This window comes from Kogia breviceps, chromosome 8 (assembly GCF_026419965.1).
Source record: "Kogia breviceps isolate mKogBre1 chromosome 8, mKogBre1 haplotype 1, whole genome shotgun sequence".
NCBI classification, from domain to species: domain Eukaryota; kingdom Metazoa; phylum Chordata; class Mammalia; order Artiodactyla; family Physeteridae; genus Kogia; species Kogia breviceps.
In genome coordinates, this window is record NC_081317.1 from 11,445,409 (window position 1) to 11,461,691 (window position 16,283).

General features: G+C 40.8%; 1 protein-coding gene across 10 annotated transcripts in view; it reads left to right on the top strand.

The window, feature by feature from the left end:
* DENND1A (DENN domain containing 1A) overlaps positions 1-16,283 on the top strand; it is a 543,770-nt gene that overhangs the window by 315,607 nt on the left and 211,880 nt on the right. For 9 of the 10 annotated variants that reach the window (XM_059073023.2, XM_067040763.1, XM_059073026.2 and 6 more), the window contains one exon: positions 5,684-5,784. The exons of the other annotated variant lie outside the window; for it this stretch is intronic. In XM_059073023.2, coding sequence (XP_058929006.1) covers positions 5,684-5,784 — 101 coding nt within the window. The remainder of the gene's footprint in view (positions 1-5,683; positions 5,785-16,283) is intronic. 10 annotated transcript variants of the gene reach the window in all.

Below are 16,283 nucleotides of genomic sequence, written 5' to 3' on the forward strand. Positions count from 1 at the left end.
ATCAAAACACTGTTTTAATCACATTGTCTGAATCATGGCACCATTTATTTCCTTATGACTACAAGGGTGGTTTATGATTAAATAGAAGAATCTAGTTCTCAAATTGAGAAAGCTAACAACTTCTCTAAGACACATACAGTTTTCTACAGTTGTTCTACATAGGATTATTTTTGGTTGAAATGGGTACACTGAAAAGTGACCCGTCTTTAAGGTTAATAATGTGGTACTCTTTCTATATTCTTTGTTTTATCAGTTTCCTGATGTTTGTGTTCAGAGGAGAAATCCAAATGGCTCTAACCCTGTGATGAAGCAGGTGTCAGTTTAATCTTTTAACATTCTGAGTTCTTGGATGTGAATAGTGACTCTGACCTCTGATTTTTTTTTTTTTTATCCTCTTTCAACTTTTGGAACTTGGAATCTCATACCTCTTTGGAATTTACAGCTTCTAGTTGTGATCTATTAAGCAATTGCAATTTGTTAAATGTCTGATAATCTTGTCTACCATTCCTCATGAGGTTAAGCTGGAGGCATTCTAGCATTCCCCAAACATTTACTCAGCACCTGCTCTGTGTCAAGCATAGTTAGAGATAAGGAGAGAATCAAATGTGGTCTCTGTCCTTGTGGAGCTCACATCTTTAGTCTCATGCCCTTGGTCTCCTGAGATTATCTACCTCTGAGATCTTTAGAGTGTCAGGGACCAAGCATGGAGGAAGGCTGTGCTCTCCACAGTCAGATGATGGAGATGGAGTGGCTGAAAGGTGGTGGTTCCTGGATAGCACATGAATTTCAGGTGCGCCCCTGTGACTGCAGAGATGAGAAAGCAAGACCAACTTTGAGACTGAGTCTGTTGTACTTATGCTTAGTCAAGTATGGCTGAGGAAGGGAGCTGGGGCAGGGGAGGAGAATTCTTTATGTCAAAGGATGGCAATTGCTCTAGATCAAAGTTGTCAAAACTGGAAGCGGGGACAGGGATCATGTAGTCCAGCCTCTTAATTTCCAGATTGAGACCCAGGAGAGGAAGTGACCTGCTCAGATCAAAAAGAGATTTAGTGGAAACTCCATGAAAGTATGTGAAAAGGAACATGACAGAAAGCCAGACTTTCCAGTAGGTGTGCCCACATTGGAATCTAAACCTTTTAACACTCATTACTTCATTGTCTAGAATTTCCTATGGATTAAAGATACTATACCACCTTACTTAAATGTAACTAATCCTCAGGAAGTGATCAGCTCTGTGTTTGTTTTTAAAATGATTATTTTCTGTTAATTGGTATTTTGCTTTAGATATTTGGTCATCTAACAGCAAGGCAAATTCTACATAATTTGGCCATGCCAACAGGGACAATATTTCACCTAGCTCAGAATCCTGAGCATAATGTATTGGCACAGCATAGGCACTCAACACAATAGTTAACTTATGCATTGTGGAGATGGCCATTATAGTCTGACAGACCTGGATATGAGTCCCAGTTCTGTCACTTACTAGCTGTGTGGCCTTGGGCAAGTTATTTCACCTCTGAAACTGTTTCCTTATCTGTGAAATGTGGTGTTGAGTGTATATGTGTGTGCGCACACACGCACGCACACACACACACACACACACACACACACACACACACACACACACACACACACACACACACACACACACACACACCCTAACTTCTGAAATAGTACTTTGCAAGATCCTAAACCCCCAGCATGGTGCGTGACACATATACTGTTGAAATACCTTTTTTTTTTTTTTTTTTTTCCATGTTAATTGCAGAGTTACTCTTAGGAATCAGCTGAATTGGTATCTAAGATTGTGACAGTCTGGGCATTATCCCTAAGTAATACCTCAAACTGAAAAAAAAAAAAAATGTGTCTTTGTGATTTTTCAAACCCTATCATTGATGGCTCTCCATTCATGTCCTACCTCCACTGCCTTCTCCTTTCTCTCCCTTTGCCTCAAAGGAAACTATGGAGCCATATAGAAAGCTCCAAAATCAGACTGACCTTATGTACCTTTAATTGAGGACAGAATTTGCTAAAAGTGAGTCCAACAACCTACCAGTGGTTTACTTTACAATTTGTGTCCTGGCTAGACTGGCTGCTGGCTGTGTAATTTGTCTAGTTTTGTCTGGAGTCTTAGACTATTCAGCTGCTTCGGGGCAAACTCTTTTGGGGTGTCATTAAATGGGATTGATAATTGGCTTCTGATGAATATTCATTGTGACTAATGACTTTGGGCAAATTTTACACATACTATCTTTCTATTCTCCCACTGAGTAAGATTTTGATAGGATCATTTTCCTCAACTTGCACTTGAATTAAATATTCACAATACCCCTTTGTTGACTATAATCCAAATTGTATACTTTCATTACTTTTAAATTTTGTATTCTGTAAGGAATGAGCATAGGCCTTTAGGACCCTTCTTTTTCCTTAATGGGGTTGGATTTAGAGTTTTGTTTTGTTTTTTTTAAGTAAGTGGCTAATGATAATTTATGGGATGTATGTTATTTCTGATTAAGCATAGATATGTCATAACACTTTTCTGTGGTCCCCTTAGCCACTATTTCTAAGAAATGATGCACATTGTTTGTGCCATTTAGTATTTTGGAAAAGAGCCAGACAACTCCTTGTTTGTTTTCTTAATCAAATGGGTAAAAGCATTTTGTTCCAATTGCAGAGCTTTGGCCCTCAGAAAACCCCACAATGGAAATGATGATCAGACATCTTAAAAGTGTGATTTTTATGAGGGATAAGTAATTTTAAAACCTTGTCATTTAGCTTGCTAGGGTCTTTTTTGAGGCTAAGGAGACATGAAAAGAACATTGTCTGAAGATAAGATCTCTGCCACTGTGTCGCTTGAAATAGGATTTTGACTCAAACCGATTTAAGCTAAAAAGAGGCAGGTATTCAAGTTCTGTCTCAACCAGGAACATTCTATTGAATGACTTTTTCAAAGAGAATTACCAATGAATACATGTGATGATGATACCTTACATTTGTATGGCACCGTATAGATTTTTAAGTGCTTTTATTTATTTATTTATTGTGTTGTAGAGTTACAGAGTAGGCATATTATTGAATAAATGGATGGATGAATCCATTGACTTGATTTTCCAGAAGTGGCATATTTGTATGTCTAAGCTTGCTGTTATCGTTTTGGAATTTGAGTCATATATATATACCCTACTCTGTGAGACTCATGAAAATGTTGGTCCAGTACTATGAAAAGCCAAGCCATTAACTATCTTTATATTGTGAATATATTCTAAGTGTGAATTGTTTTTTTATTTATTCAAGAAACATTGCATTATCTAGCACATATACATACATGCATATGTATATATACATTGTGCCACTGAGCAAAAGAGAGACAGGGTCTTTCTGTACTTTACAGTGAGAGGACAAACATACAGTCCTAGTCCCATTAATAATGGGGGCACATGCCCAGTGGAGCCATGCAAGGCTTTGCAGAGGAAGGTAGTGCACAGAGACCCGGGGCAGGAGGAGTTCGCTAGGGGCACAGATCTGGGCCAGTGGGAATACAGAAGGGAAGAAAAGGAGTATGTAACTACTCCTAAATCTGCAAATGATTTATTCCAAGGATAAACTTGGAGGAAGTAGTAGAGATTGTGGCTGGAGATGCTTCTGTACAGGTAGGCAGGGAGCTGGTGAAGACATGAAGACACGCCTGTTCCAGGTGTGCCCCCAAGTACATTTCCGAGCAGGATGTTACATGACTGGACCTGCACTTTAGTAAGAGTACTTTGGCAGTTGGTTAATGGATGGGAACGAAGAGCTGGGACCAAAGGCCAGTGTAACCCTCCAGTCTGACTTGAGGGTGGAGTTGGAGTACAGTTGGTTCATTTTCCATTCACTCAATACCAGCAAAGATTTTTATCTCTTCTAAGCCCAAAGAGATTAGTCATGTATACTATGACAGACAGCCTCTGTTATGTTGTAACCTACCGAAATGGGTTGAGAAAAAATGGATTAAACTTACAAGCCTTGGCAGAGTCACTGGGAACTGCTCTTTCAAGCTTGTTGGATAAGCTCCTGTTCATGGCATGTACCTGATTTAAAGAACAGGGTCTGTAGGGAAAAGGAGGGGGAAATTTAGGCCCTGGATTTAATACACAGCTCTCACAACTGTGAACCATCAGCAGAATATCCAATTTAAAGCTGTTCATGTTACACTAACCTCTGGGATTCTTTTAACTGGGCCTTGGTGCGTCACTCTTTTGCCACGTAAATGTCCTTCTGTCAGCAAAGGCCAGTTAACAGCTTCCAAAAGAAGCAAAGTCCTCAGGGGAACAGACTTCCCAGAAGCCAAAGAAACATTAAAGAAAAAAGGCAGAAAGAAACATTTGTTGTTGACTTTTGTCACTTCATAGTCCTATCTCCAAAGGTGTTGGTTTTTTTCCTTCTTTCACTATATTGAATTTTGTAGCAATTTTATTCCATTGTATCTTTGTTTCCTAATTTTTCTGTTATATCAAATACTGATTGTATGATGTGTCTAGCTCTTAAGAAAAAAAAGAAATATGAAATAGGGACAAGTCAAAAGAGGGAGTGGAAGGATTAGTCAGTAAATAGTGCTGGAGCAATTGATTAACTATGTGGAAAAAATAAATTCTCACCTCAGTCCTTAAACCTAAATTAATTCCAGCTGGATTGAACAATTAAATGCTGAGGAAAAAATTTGGAGGACTTTCTTAGTATAAAAGCAGTGGAAACCATCATGAAGGAAAATATTTGCCCATGTAATTATTTAAGCCTTGTCTTTACCCAAAAATTCAAAGAAAATTAAATAAGGATAAAGTATTTTCAAAAACATTGCAAAGGATTATTATCCTTTGCATATCCAGTATTTGCTTTTAAATCAATTTAAGAATGCTAATTCTCATTAGAAAAAGTGGACTGAGAATATGAACAGACCATTTACTTAAGAAATATAGTTTAGAACATATAACAAGATGTTCAGCTTCAGTCATGATCAGAAAAATAAAAATAAAATGAAGATAGGTACAGTGAGGTACAGGGAGGCCAGCATTCCAGTACATGGGTAGGGGAGTAGAAAGAGCCTCAATCCTTCATCTATTTATTATATTAATACATTTATTATATTTATTCAGTGCCTTAAAATATTTATAAACTTTGTCTTTAAATTCTGCATCTAGGAACCATATATAAAAATTATTGACCTGATCCGATTATGTGAATTAATGATGGAGGAGTGGTTAAATATAGTATGGGAAATTCATTGAGTGGCTTGAAAAGATGTTTTCTAAGAATGTTTAAAGATATGGGGAAAATGCTGGCAAATAATGTTAACTTAAGAGCAGATCAACACTGTATTTCCAGTAATCCTGATTTTTATTAGAAAAATCCATATGCATGTAATACCCCAAAATGTTAAATTATTTTCAGATGGTGAAGACTTTCCTTTTATCCCTTTCTCCATTTTCTAGATTTTTCTACCATCATTGTGGATTAGCTTTATAATCATGAAAAAAATACATTTTTGGGAAAAGGAAGCTCTTATTAAATTTGAATTAGTGTTATTGAGTTAAATTATAATTTTAAATATGTTGTTAAGTATATATCTACTTTTATTGCTGAACTCAAATGACAGTGTCTCTTGACTTTAATTGTTTAGCTCTGAATCTCTAATTTGCTTCCGTTGCAGTTGACTGCCTGCATCCATGGGTCTGCTGCAATGCTCTACCCCATGTTCTGGCAGCACGTGTACATCCCCGTCCTGCCTCCACATCTGCTGGACTACTGCTGGTAAGGCCACTGCTTACCCTGTCCTCTGCTTTTCCTTCTCCAGAGAATGACCAGGAAAGTTAGGTCTATAACTTGTAATGCAGTTGGTGACTCTAAATTAAAAATACTGACTTCAAAGTGATCTGAATTTTAGATCACCTGATTGCATGGCCTGTTTCCAAACAGATTTTCATATATGTCATGGCATTCTTAAGAGTTCAAGTGGGTAGATAATACCTTCTGCGTTCCTCAGTGTAGGGAAACCAAAGCACCAAGGAGTTGTGTGAATTTTTTTGTGTGTTTTTCCTAAGACACATTGGAAACTGGTGTCAAGAACAGTTGAGATCCCCAGGGTCTTCAAGTTTCAGCCGTGCCGTGGCACGTTTTGTAAGACTTGCCCTCAGCTGTGGTTTGGGAGCACAAACCAGCCTTCAAAACTCTCTGAAGTCTTTTGAGGGGAATTTCACTGTTCAGTGAAATGTGTTTTAGTGGAAGGAGGGAGGGAAGGAAGAGAAGGGAGGAGGGAGGGAGGGAGGCTGACTTGCTTTAGAGTCAGCTAACCACTTGGGCAAGTCATTTGGCTAAAAGCTTTGTTTTCTCATCTGCAAAATAAAGTTGTTCTATACATAATTATGTAAAGATGAAATGAAATAACATGAAAGGATACCATGTAGAAAAGCTGGCTCATAGTAGATGCTCAGTAAATGTTTCTGCAGAAGCATCATCTTCATCACTATCTGTGTCCAATAGATTAACAAAAAAGACTGTGTGATCTAATGTCCTTATAAATAATTTATTTCTCCAGTGTATTATGATTAAAGACATTATCTCCATACAGCTCAAGTCAGCAGAAGTTGATAAGGGAGCGATACACATGTATAGAAAAGGCTCTGCACTGTCTGCCAGAAATTGAGAGCTTCAGGAGAAAGGGCCTCATTTGAAGGGTCACAGCCCTGTCACTTAAGAACAGATGATTCAGGACATTTACCATTGGTTCAGAGAGATTGAGTCCAGGTCAGTCATAATTTTTGCCAGGATCTCCAGCCCGTTTTGCAGTCCTCTCAGTGAAAAGGTGTTCACCCAGGGAGTCAAATTATCCTGGGAATTTAAAGGTATTCAAGAGTCCTTCTCATGTTATGTGTTGGGCTCATCCTCATCCCAAGAAGCCATGGGTTCAGCAAAGATGTAGCTCAGGGCCGTGAAGTGAAGATCAGCGGCCCTCTCTAGTGCATAACACTAAGTGAATTGGCTCATTTCTCTCTTTAGTGTGTATCTTTCTTATCAAGGTGGGTCTCCTTATCCATGCCTTTCTCCTACCTCTCATGAGATTAAGGGGCAATTTCTCTGTATAGATTTGTTGATTCTTTTGAGCTTCTGAACCAACTCTATTGGTTTTTTCTGCTGTCACGTATCTCAAAGGAAAGGACCGTGTTCTCTATCCAGTTCGCTGTTTGAATGAAAGATTGGGGGGCTGGGCAGAGGCAGACACAGCTGCCAGAGAGGAGGAAAGAGGCAAGGGGAGAGAGAGAGCACAGGGAAGGTAGAAGTGAGATAGAAAGAAAAGGTGGGAAAGGGGACATATGTCCCCTAAGACAGACTCACACAGTGACACCCAGTCCCCTTAAGCACAGAGGATCTGCTGACACAGTGCCCCGGCCCGACATACAGCACCCTTCACAGGCACCCCCCCACACACACACAATACATGGCCCCATACTCACACACACAGACAGAGGTCCCTTCCCTATAGACATGTGCCTCAGGGTCCCCCACACACCTCACCCCAGACATGTGCTCTACAGGGAAACCTTAGAGTTCTCCCTGGAAGAGACTCACATGTTTGTCTCGATGCTTCACGTAGGAACACCCAGGGGCTTTTGTGTGCAGGGATTGGTGGAGCTGAGAAAGTCGTTGGAGTCCCTCCGCCTCCCTAATGGTACAGCTTTCACTTTCCATTATTTGGAAAGTTTCAGTTGCCAAATTGTTAGCTAGTTGAAAACCAGCAACTTAGAGCCCCAAAACTATGGAGAAGAAAATGCTCTGTCAGTAGCATCAATGATAACAATAGTTGCCACTGCTGAATCTCTCCTTTGGCCCCCACTCGTTGGACCATCTCATTACATCTGTGATCTCATTTAATTCTTCCAGCAACCCTGTAAGGCAGGTATTATTAGCTCCATATCATAGGTCAGTAAACCGAGGCCCCTAGAGGCTTAATAACTTACCCTAAAATAGATGTTATATATGTATAATTCCATTTTTACAAAAACAAATGAAAACTATGTGTATATATAACACAAAAGTTAGATACACACACACACATACATACATACATACATACATACATACATACATACATACATATAGAGAGGCAGAAGTCTGAAAGGAAATACACCAAAATGTTAACAGTGATTTGTGTTGGGGAGGAAGGGAGGAATTCCGCATGATCTTTATTTTCCATGCTTTCAAATATTTCTATCGACACAATGAAAAAGTATAGTTTTTTTATAATTGAAAAATTTCATTTAAGAAAAAAATCAGTGTTTATTCTGGCCAGTTGTTCTTTCCAGCTGCCATCTCAGGTCGCAGCCCTCCTTTCTTGTTTGCTTAGAGGATTTATTAGCTGTATCACTCTTTCCCGTGGAAGCTGACCCAAGATCCTCTTTTCATCTTCCTCTCAAACTCTAACCCTTTCAAGAACTGTCACCAGCCTGACCGAGAGCAACAGTGCTGACAGCTCTAACCGAGAAGGGGAGACTTGGCAAGGACTGCTGCGAAGCCCTTGTCACCCCAAACTTTCACTCCAGAAACTCAGAGTTAAGGCTGGTAATTTTTGGAGCCTCAGTGGGTTTTGTGATTAGGCTTCATATTGGAAGTTTCTGTTTGTGTGATAGCAGTCTCTCTCCTGATCTCTTGTTTTCATGAAAGGACTTTTTGACATCTGACCTAAGGATGATTACAGGCCTGTGGAGATTAGTATCTGTTTATTAACTGCAAGATATAGGAATGATGAAATAAAAGACCCCAAGAGAAAAAACAGATCCTCTATTCAAGGCTTGATTTGATCACCTTCAACCTACTACCACTGCTTTGGTCAGAAACTACAAATGTCATGAAATTTGAGTCAGTGCTAATAACTTTATTCTGTTGTGCTCGGTGACTTTCACAACCGTTGAGTTTAATCTTTGGTGGTAAGAGCCAGCAGGGATAACTAGCATTTTAAATAATGTGCTAGGAGCCTGAAACATGTAGATTTGAAGGAGGTTTGTTCCTCTGCAGATGATTTAAATGTTAAGTACGTCCCCATGCAGGGGATACACAAAATGGAATCTGAAAACTATTATCTCCTGTAGAAATGAACTCTCAATTTACTCACTGCACAGGAAGGGCAGATTCTAGTCATTTTCACTGCCAGCAGGTGCCCTTTCTGTGCATAATAGACTTCACAAGTGTAATTAACACATGAAGACCACCGCTGCCAGTTTTTCTTCAGGTACATGCTGCTAGGAGTTTTCAGGACAACAGTGTAGGTTGTAAGAGCTTTTTACATTGCAATTGAAGATGAGGTGTTCATTGCCTTTTGGACAAAGACATGCTAAATGGGGCTGAGCCTAGACCGTACTATTGGTATCATAGGTCATGGTCCTTGGACCCAGAGACCCCGAGAGCTGTAATGTGGCCTTTGGTAGAACAGAAGTCAGTGTAGCAAAGCTCTGGGATGCAGTGAATAAATAGAAAGTATGATGCTGAAACCCTGCAATTATGTGGAAGGCTAATTGCACATTCACAAATACAACGACCAATTATTTAAGTTAACTTTAATTAGAGCTATAATCACAGATTTTAACTATCTGAATAAATCCATTAAATACAAATAGTCTGCCCTAAATATTTCCCAAATTAATTTTTTTTCATGTTCCTTCTCATTTTAAGAGAGGGTGGTCAAGAAAGTGCCTGGGCTTTGTATTCAGACACACCCAAGTTCAAATCTGTTTCATCTCTTATTAGCTGTGTAACCATTAAAAGTCTGTTTTACCTCTCTGATCTGCCATTTCGTTTTCTGTGAAATGGGTTCGATTTACCTACTTTGAAGAGTGGCTTTAGGAATTAGAGATACTGATCATCAAGTGGCACGTAGGGGCCATTTAATAAATGGTGGTTGCTCTTATTATGGTTATTATAAACATGGGGCATGGATTTTGGTTTCCAGAAGGTCTAACTCACATCAAACATTCTTCTTGCTTCTGCTGCCTTGTGAACTTAAGGGAAAACTTTATAATTCATCTTCTCTTTTTACCCATCAGATTGTTTTTATTTTGATTTTTTTTTTTTATTTAACTTGGGTTATTGTATGGTTGTTTTCATTTGCAGCTGTGGCATAAGAATGAAAAGAAAAGAAACAAAAGCAGATGGCAGAGAAAACGAAAGGAGTAAGACATTTCCAGCCCTTATGAATATTTAAAAACATGTGCTGCTGGTTCCTTTCTACTTAGATCTGTGCCATTCTCTTGATTTTGAAAGTGAAAATGAGAATGTTCCCTACCTTGGCTGATGGCAACCCTGACCTTGGCCAGTGTTGGAAGAGCTTTCCCATTTCTGGGACAAAAGGATTAACTTGCTGGTGAAAATCAGTGTTCCCTTTCATAATAATAATCACCATCTATCGAGTACAGCGTGCAAGTCAAGCTCTTTATAAACATTATTGCAAATCTTTAAAATCAAACTGTAAGGTAAATATTAGCTCCATTGTACAGGTTAGAAAATTGAAGCTCAGAGGGGTTTAGTGACCCACCATGACACAACTAGGAAATGGTAGAGCCTGTGCTTGAAATACAAGGCCATCTCATATTAAAGTGTTCCTTAGTAATATCCTTTAAAGAATTATGGAATAACTTGTACCTATCACCAAGATTTTGTGAAAAAACTCCTTTACATAGGCTTTTTGATGATTTGCTAATAATTGTGGACTTATGTTATCATTCATTATTATTCATTCGTTCAACAAATATTTATAGAGCACTTAATATGTACCAGGCACTATGCTATGCTATGCTAATTAAATGGTGCTAATAAGAGGTCCCAGTAGAAGCCATATGGTATTTCCCATGTAAATACCTTTTTCTCCCTACTCCTTCAGAAGTAGTCCTAAATGAGGACCACAAATCAGTTCCCAAATTGAATTGTATATTTGGGTTATTCTGGACACCTGTTAACATATTTTCAAATATGTGATAAAATATTTCCAAGGCAGATCAGGGCAAGTTCATATTTTACCCCAAAAAAGGCAGCCAGGCCAAGAGCCAAGTTAGTAGCTAATTCCTGATGTTCTCTGAGGGTTGAACCGAAAAGTTAAATCAAGTATGTACAATTAAGGTTTGGATTTTTGTATCTGACTTTGTAAAATACCTCATATTTTCTGACATTTCTAGGTGCCTCTGGAATCCATTCTTCCACCCAGAGTGGAAGATTCTCTGTGAGACAGATTCTCTGTGAGCCATACTAGTTCTAGGCTCTTTATCTGTGCTGTATGTGGGGTTCTGAATCAACCCCCACAGGCTGCAACATGTATTCCATCTAGGATTTTTAGCAAACAGTCTTAATATGCCTTTTCACAGGGTGCATCGTCCGTGTGGGTGATGGGGCATCAGTCCAGACACAGCTGTGAAGTGACAGCTGGATGATCAGAGCTGGGTCCATTCTAATCTTTGTCTTCGCTGATGCCATGAAATTTTGCGCAGGGAATAGATTGATGCTAAAGTAAGTGGCATTGTTGATATTCTTGGTGGCAGTGATAGAAATCAACAAAGTGTGGTGTGGTAGAAACAGAAAAACCCGGCTTTGGTTCTGGCTCCCCCATTTACTAGTTTTGAGGTCGCTGAACACTTCTGAGCCTGTTTTCTCTTGTGTTGAATGTGAATAGTAATAGCTACTGATAAAAAAGCAGGTGTTCCATAAATAGTTGGTACTATTTTTGTTATTACTATGTGTATGTATTTGTAGTCAATATATATTAACGTGTATGTGTTTGTATATGTGTGTGTGTGTGTGTGTGTGTGTGTGTATATATATATATATATATATATATATATATATATATATACATATATATATATGATCCAACAATCCAATTCAAGTTCACAAGACCCAGGTAGGATGGAAGTGGATTAGGTAGACACGTATGACCGAAATTCTTTTCTATTTATCAAACTCTGGGCTGTGCAAGTTGTGTTCAAGATTGAATTCTAACACATAAGTAAAAACTGTGTCGTTTCCATTTTGCAGCGAGTATTTATGAGTGCCTTTTATGTCCCTGGCATTGGGCATAGGGAGATAGGAGGTCATATCTTATAGATGGCTCTGGATCTGAGGAAACACTGCTTCACAAAAGAACTCAGGTGTCCAGGCAAGAGTTGGGAGGTTGTTGTTTTGTTTTGTTTTTTTAAGCTAAGAGGCATCAAGGGGCCATGATAGGTCCATTGCTCTGGGGGTACAACCACTGCAACAGGAACTCATCTGGGAAGGTAGGAGGGGATAAGGACCAGGATTTCAGTTTCAGACAGAAGGAGGAGGGAAGTTGGGTCTGTGCTGGGCCTGATGGTTAGAAAGTGCACAATGTGTGTTGGTTGAACAAAGTGAAATTATAGATTCTTGGGTAAATCCCTTAGTAAGATTTGGCTGAACTTGACCTTGAGGTTTGAGCAGAGAGGGTAAGGAGTAGAAAATAATTCAGGCTTGGAAGTCAAAGCTCTGGGTCCAAATCCTGGCCCTGGTCCTACTGAATTTATGTCTTTGGGTGAATCACACAGTCTCTCTTTCCTCATCCAAAGAATATAACTAAAAATACAGTTCTCCGTAAAGAGCCTGGCATCAAGTAGACACCTAAAAGGAAGTCGTTAGGTGATGACAGTCACTGAGCCCTATACTGAGATGCACCTTCATTTCCTTCAGCAGCACCTAAAACTGAAAATGACAAGAGCCTTTGGAGGAAGCTTTGGACAATTTCTGAGTAAACTGTCTCCCTGGTGGAAAAATGGGAGAGAGAAGAGATGGCTCTTTGCATTATCTATGCTATGGATTTTGTAGGAATCTATATCTATACTATATAGGTTCTATAGAAAAACTGCCTTTTCAAGTTCTCCATTTGATTTTTAAAAATGGAAATGTAATTCATATACCATAAAATTCATCCTTTTAAAAGTGTACAATTCAGTGGTTTTTAGTATATTCACAAGGTTGTGCAGCCATCACCACTATCTAATTCCAGATCCATTAGGTTTTTCATACCTAATTTTTATTGTTGTTAGTAAGGTAATCCACCCTTATTAGTTAAAATAATACTTTTTAACCTTTCAGAAGTATGTATAGCAAAGAGCAGAAGTTCTATAAAAATGAGTAATCTGTGTAGAGGCTGGCTCAGACCCTTAGTCTGATCCCTCCAAGGTGCCCCTGCTGGCACAGGTGCTGGGAGTGCAGTGTGTGACGATGTGCATCCAGCCTCAGCATTGACATTCCCGTGAGGGTGCTGAGGCTCACAGGGTTAGAGAAGACATAGTGTCCCTTTACCATGGGAGTGACCCTTCCGCAGTCAGGGATGGTGGTTGTGGGCTCGCCCACCCATCCTTCAGGGAGCTCTCCTGCCTGCAGCCCACCGCCCCATGGTGCTTCGCATCCTTTGCTGCAGCATCTACATCTGAGTGTCTGGACCCACACTGCCAGTCCCACCTTCCCAGTCCCCTTTCTGCTGCCTGATGTGGGAAGGGGCAGCAGCCTGCCTCCCTTGCCCCAGTTTCTGCCTGGCCTCCACAGGACATAGCTGGCTCTTATCTGTTCTTATATGACCAAGCCTTGGCCTGGTTTTCCATTTCTTGTGACACATCCTGTATGTAATTCCTCACTCCTCCCTGACCTGGAGCCTGTCTTGAATCCAACACTTAGAAAACTCTGGAATTTCTAAGACATAGTGTAGTGGTCTCTGCAGCAAAGACATTCTACGTATGTTCATGGTCACCAGTAGAGCAGGAGCCACAGACCATGTAATGTCATCCTCAGAGAAGCTTCAGCTCTGGAGGAGGTTACCTAGTGGCAGGGATTTGGGGATGTGTCGTTACCTCTCCCACAACGAGAATCCATGAAGCACCAGTGTAGTGCTAGGCTCAGAGTTCTCTCTCAACAAATGTGGGTTTGTCTTCCCTGTGACTATTTGAAAGACTGAGAGACTAGGCTAAGAAGGGAATCGGACGCTGTGCACCTTGGCATGTGACGTATCTTAGTAGTCCTGGAAAAACAAGAGATTTTTTTTCCCCCTTGTTACCACTTGGGTTTTCAACGTTTACACTCTTTTGGGGGGTTACTTTCTCTTGGTTTATTTATCCATAAACCTCTTTTTCTCTTCTAATTTCTTCTGTACATCATTCTTTCCTGGATTTCTACGAGGGTCTCATGGGTTGCGGGTGGCTCAAACCTGAGACTTCCTTTTGCGACCTGGCTCTGGCTATTAACGGTTCTCGCTGAACCCTCTGGGGCGATAGAGAGCCCTGTCTCCTGACCTTTCCTCTGTGATTAACTTCTCCTGCTGCAGTGGTCTTAGCCATGGAGCCCTTCCTGATGTTTTCCAAGTCTGTCTCCTTCCGGTAGACTGAGGAGGCATCAAAGGGTGGACTACTCTAGGCTTTGATGTTGACCTCTCTGGGTTTTCGTCCAGGCGTTATCTTTATAACTCACGTGTTTGTTTCGGTTGGGTTTGGTGGCTTGGAGCACTTTCCCAACCCCCAAGGTTACCCCAGGAAGCCACAGGGCCACACTCAGGAGGGCATCGTCCCTCCTCCCCACTTTCACCATCAGCTCAGATACACACGTGTCTCGCATTAGCAGGCCATTTCCAGTGACCAGCACTGCGCGCCCAGCTCCTCCACTGCTGTGAGCCCCGTGCTCTAGCCGCCGAAACCACAGATGGAAATGAGGCAGTCTGTGCCGCCTCTCCTCATCTGGGGCTGCTCCTGTCCTCGTACGTGGGGATCCTCATTCTCTGCTATTGCTCATAAATCAGGGAGGGCCGGTTGGAAACCAGGCAAGAAGTTAAATACTTTTTCCCCTAAGAAAACCTCGATTAACTAATGGCATTCGCACCCCTTCTACCTTTCAAGTCATATTTTCTGCCTCTCACCAGCTGTGACCTTTGTCAAGTCACTTAACCTCTTGGAGCCATGGGTTCCTCTGTGAATTACGGAGATCAGCCTTTCAAGATTGCTGTGGGAATGAGATGAGGTCATCTTAGGTCCGCCCCACAGCACTTTGTAAGTCTCCTCGCGGCAGCCTACACACATACAAGAATATGCTCATTGGCTGCCCGCTATTAATTGTAATCTCCAAATAGGTAGGGATCAGAACTATTTTTTCTCTCCTCTATCCTCAGCCCAAGGCGGTGCCCAACACATAGTAACATTTAGTGACTGACTGACCGGCACACGGAAAACACTGAGCACGTAGTAAATGCACCATAAGTTGTTAGTTTTCTCTTTCCCCTCCCCGGTTGCCTTTTAAAATGGAAGCTCCTGAGTGACTAGTTTATTTTTCTCTATGGACACCGTGAATCACAGTACAATCCTGTTTCCCTGTTTGGGTTGGCAGCTGGGGGACTCAGAGCCAAACTTGTGGCTATCCCAGCAGGTGTGCAGAACCTCACGACACACATTGAAGTACTCACCTCACTCCGGCTTATGTTTTTTCCCTTTGCCCCTATTTTTTTTCCTATTTTTGCTGCTGTATTGAACATATTTCTATAAACTGCCTTAAATTCTATTTAGAACAAGAAAGGGTGTCAATTCATTTAAGCTAGTTGGCAAATGTAGTTTTATTCTAGCTACAAAATGTCCACTTGCTATTTTATTTTTCAGCTGTAATTATCAAACACCCATTTTTTTTCTTAAATGTAACATAATGGTTAAATGTAACGTAATGGTTAAAATAAAGTTAATGTAAAGCAACAGTAGTGTGAGAGACTCTGAAGTAGCAGGATGTGGGCTGGAATCACCATTAACTGTGACCATGGGCAAGTTTCTGATAATCCCTTTTTTAATCTATAAAATGGATGGTACAAATTGGATTATTTGAGGATTAAATGAGATAAGGGCTCCCGCACAGCCCTTGGTATTTGGTGAGCACTCAGCACATACCCGCCTCTTTATTCCTCCTGCTCTGCACACAGCCCCACCATAGACTCTAGGGAATCAGAAACAAAGTTTGGTTCTCCTGTGACTGACAGTCTGGAATAACCATACAAATTAGTGCGTGCTTTATGCCAAATGGGCAACCCAGACAAAAGCCTCTGAATAGGGAGGTGTTAGCAACCCCGGCGTGATCTGAGAAGTGGTGCTTGGCGGACAGCACAGGTTCAGTAGGACTTAGAGGAGGCGGGGACTGGGGCCCACAGGGACACTCGTGGCTCAGCTCAGAGGCAAGTTGGGGTTCCTGTGGTGAGGGGCTGGCCGGAGTCTTGGACAGAACATGGAGGGGCCCGGGAC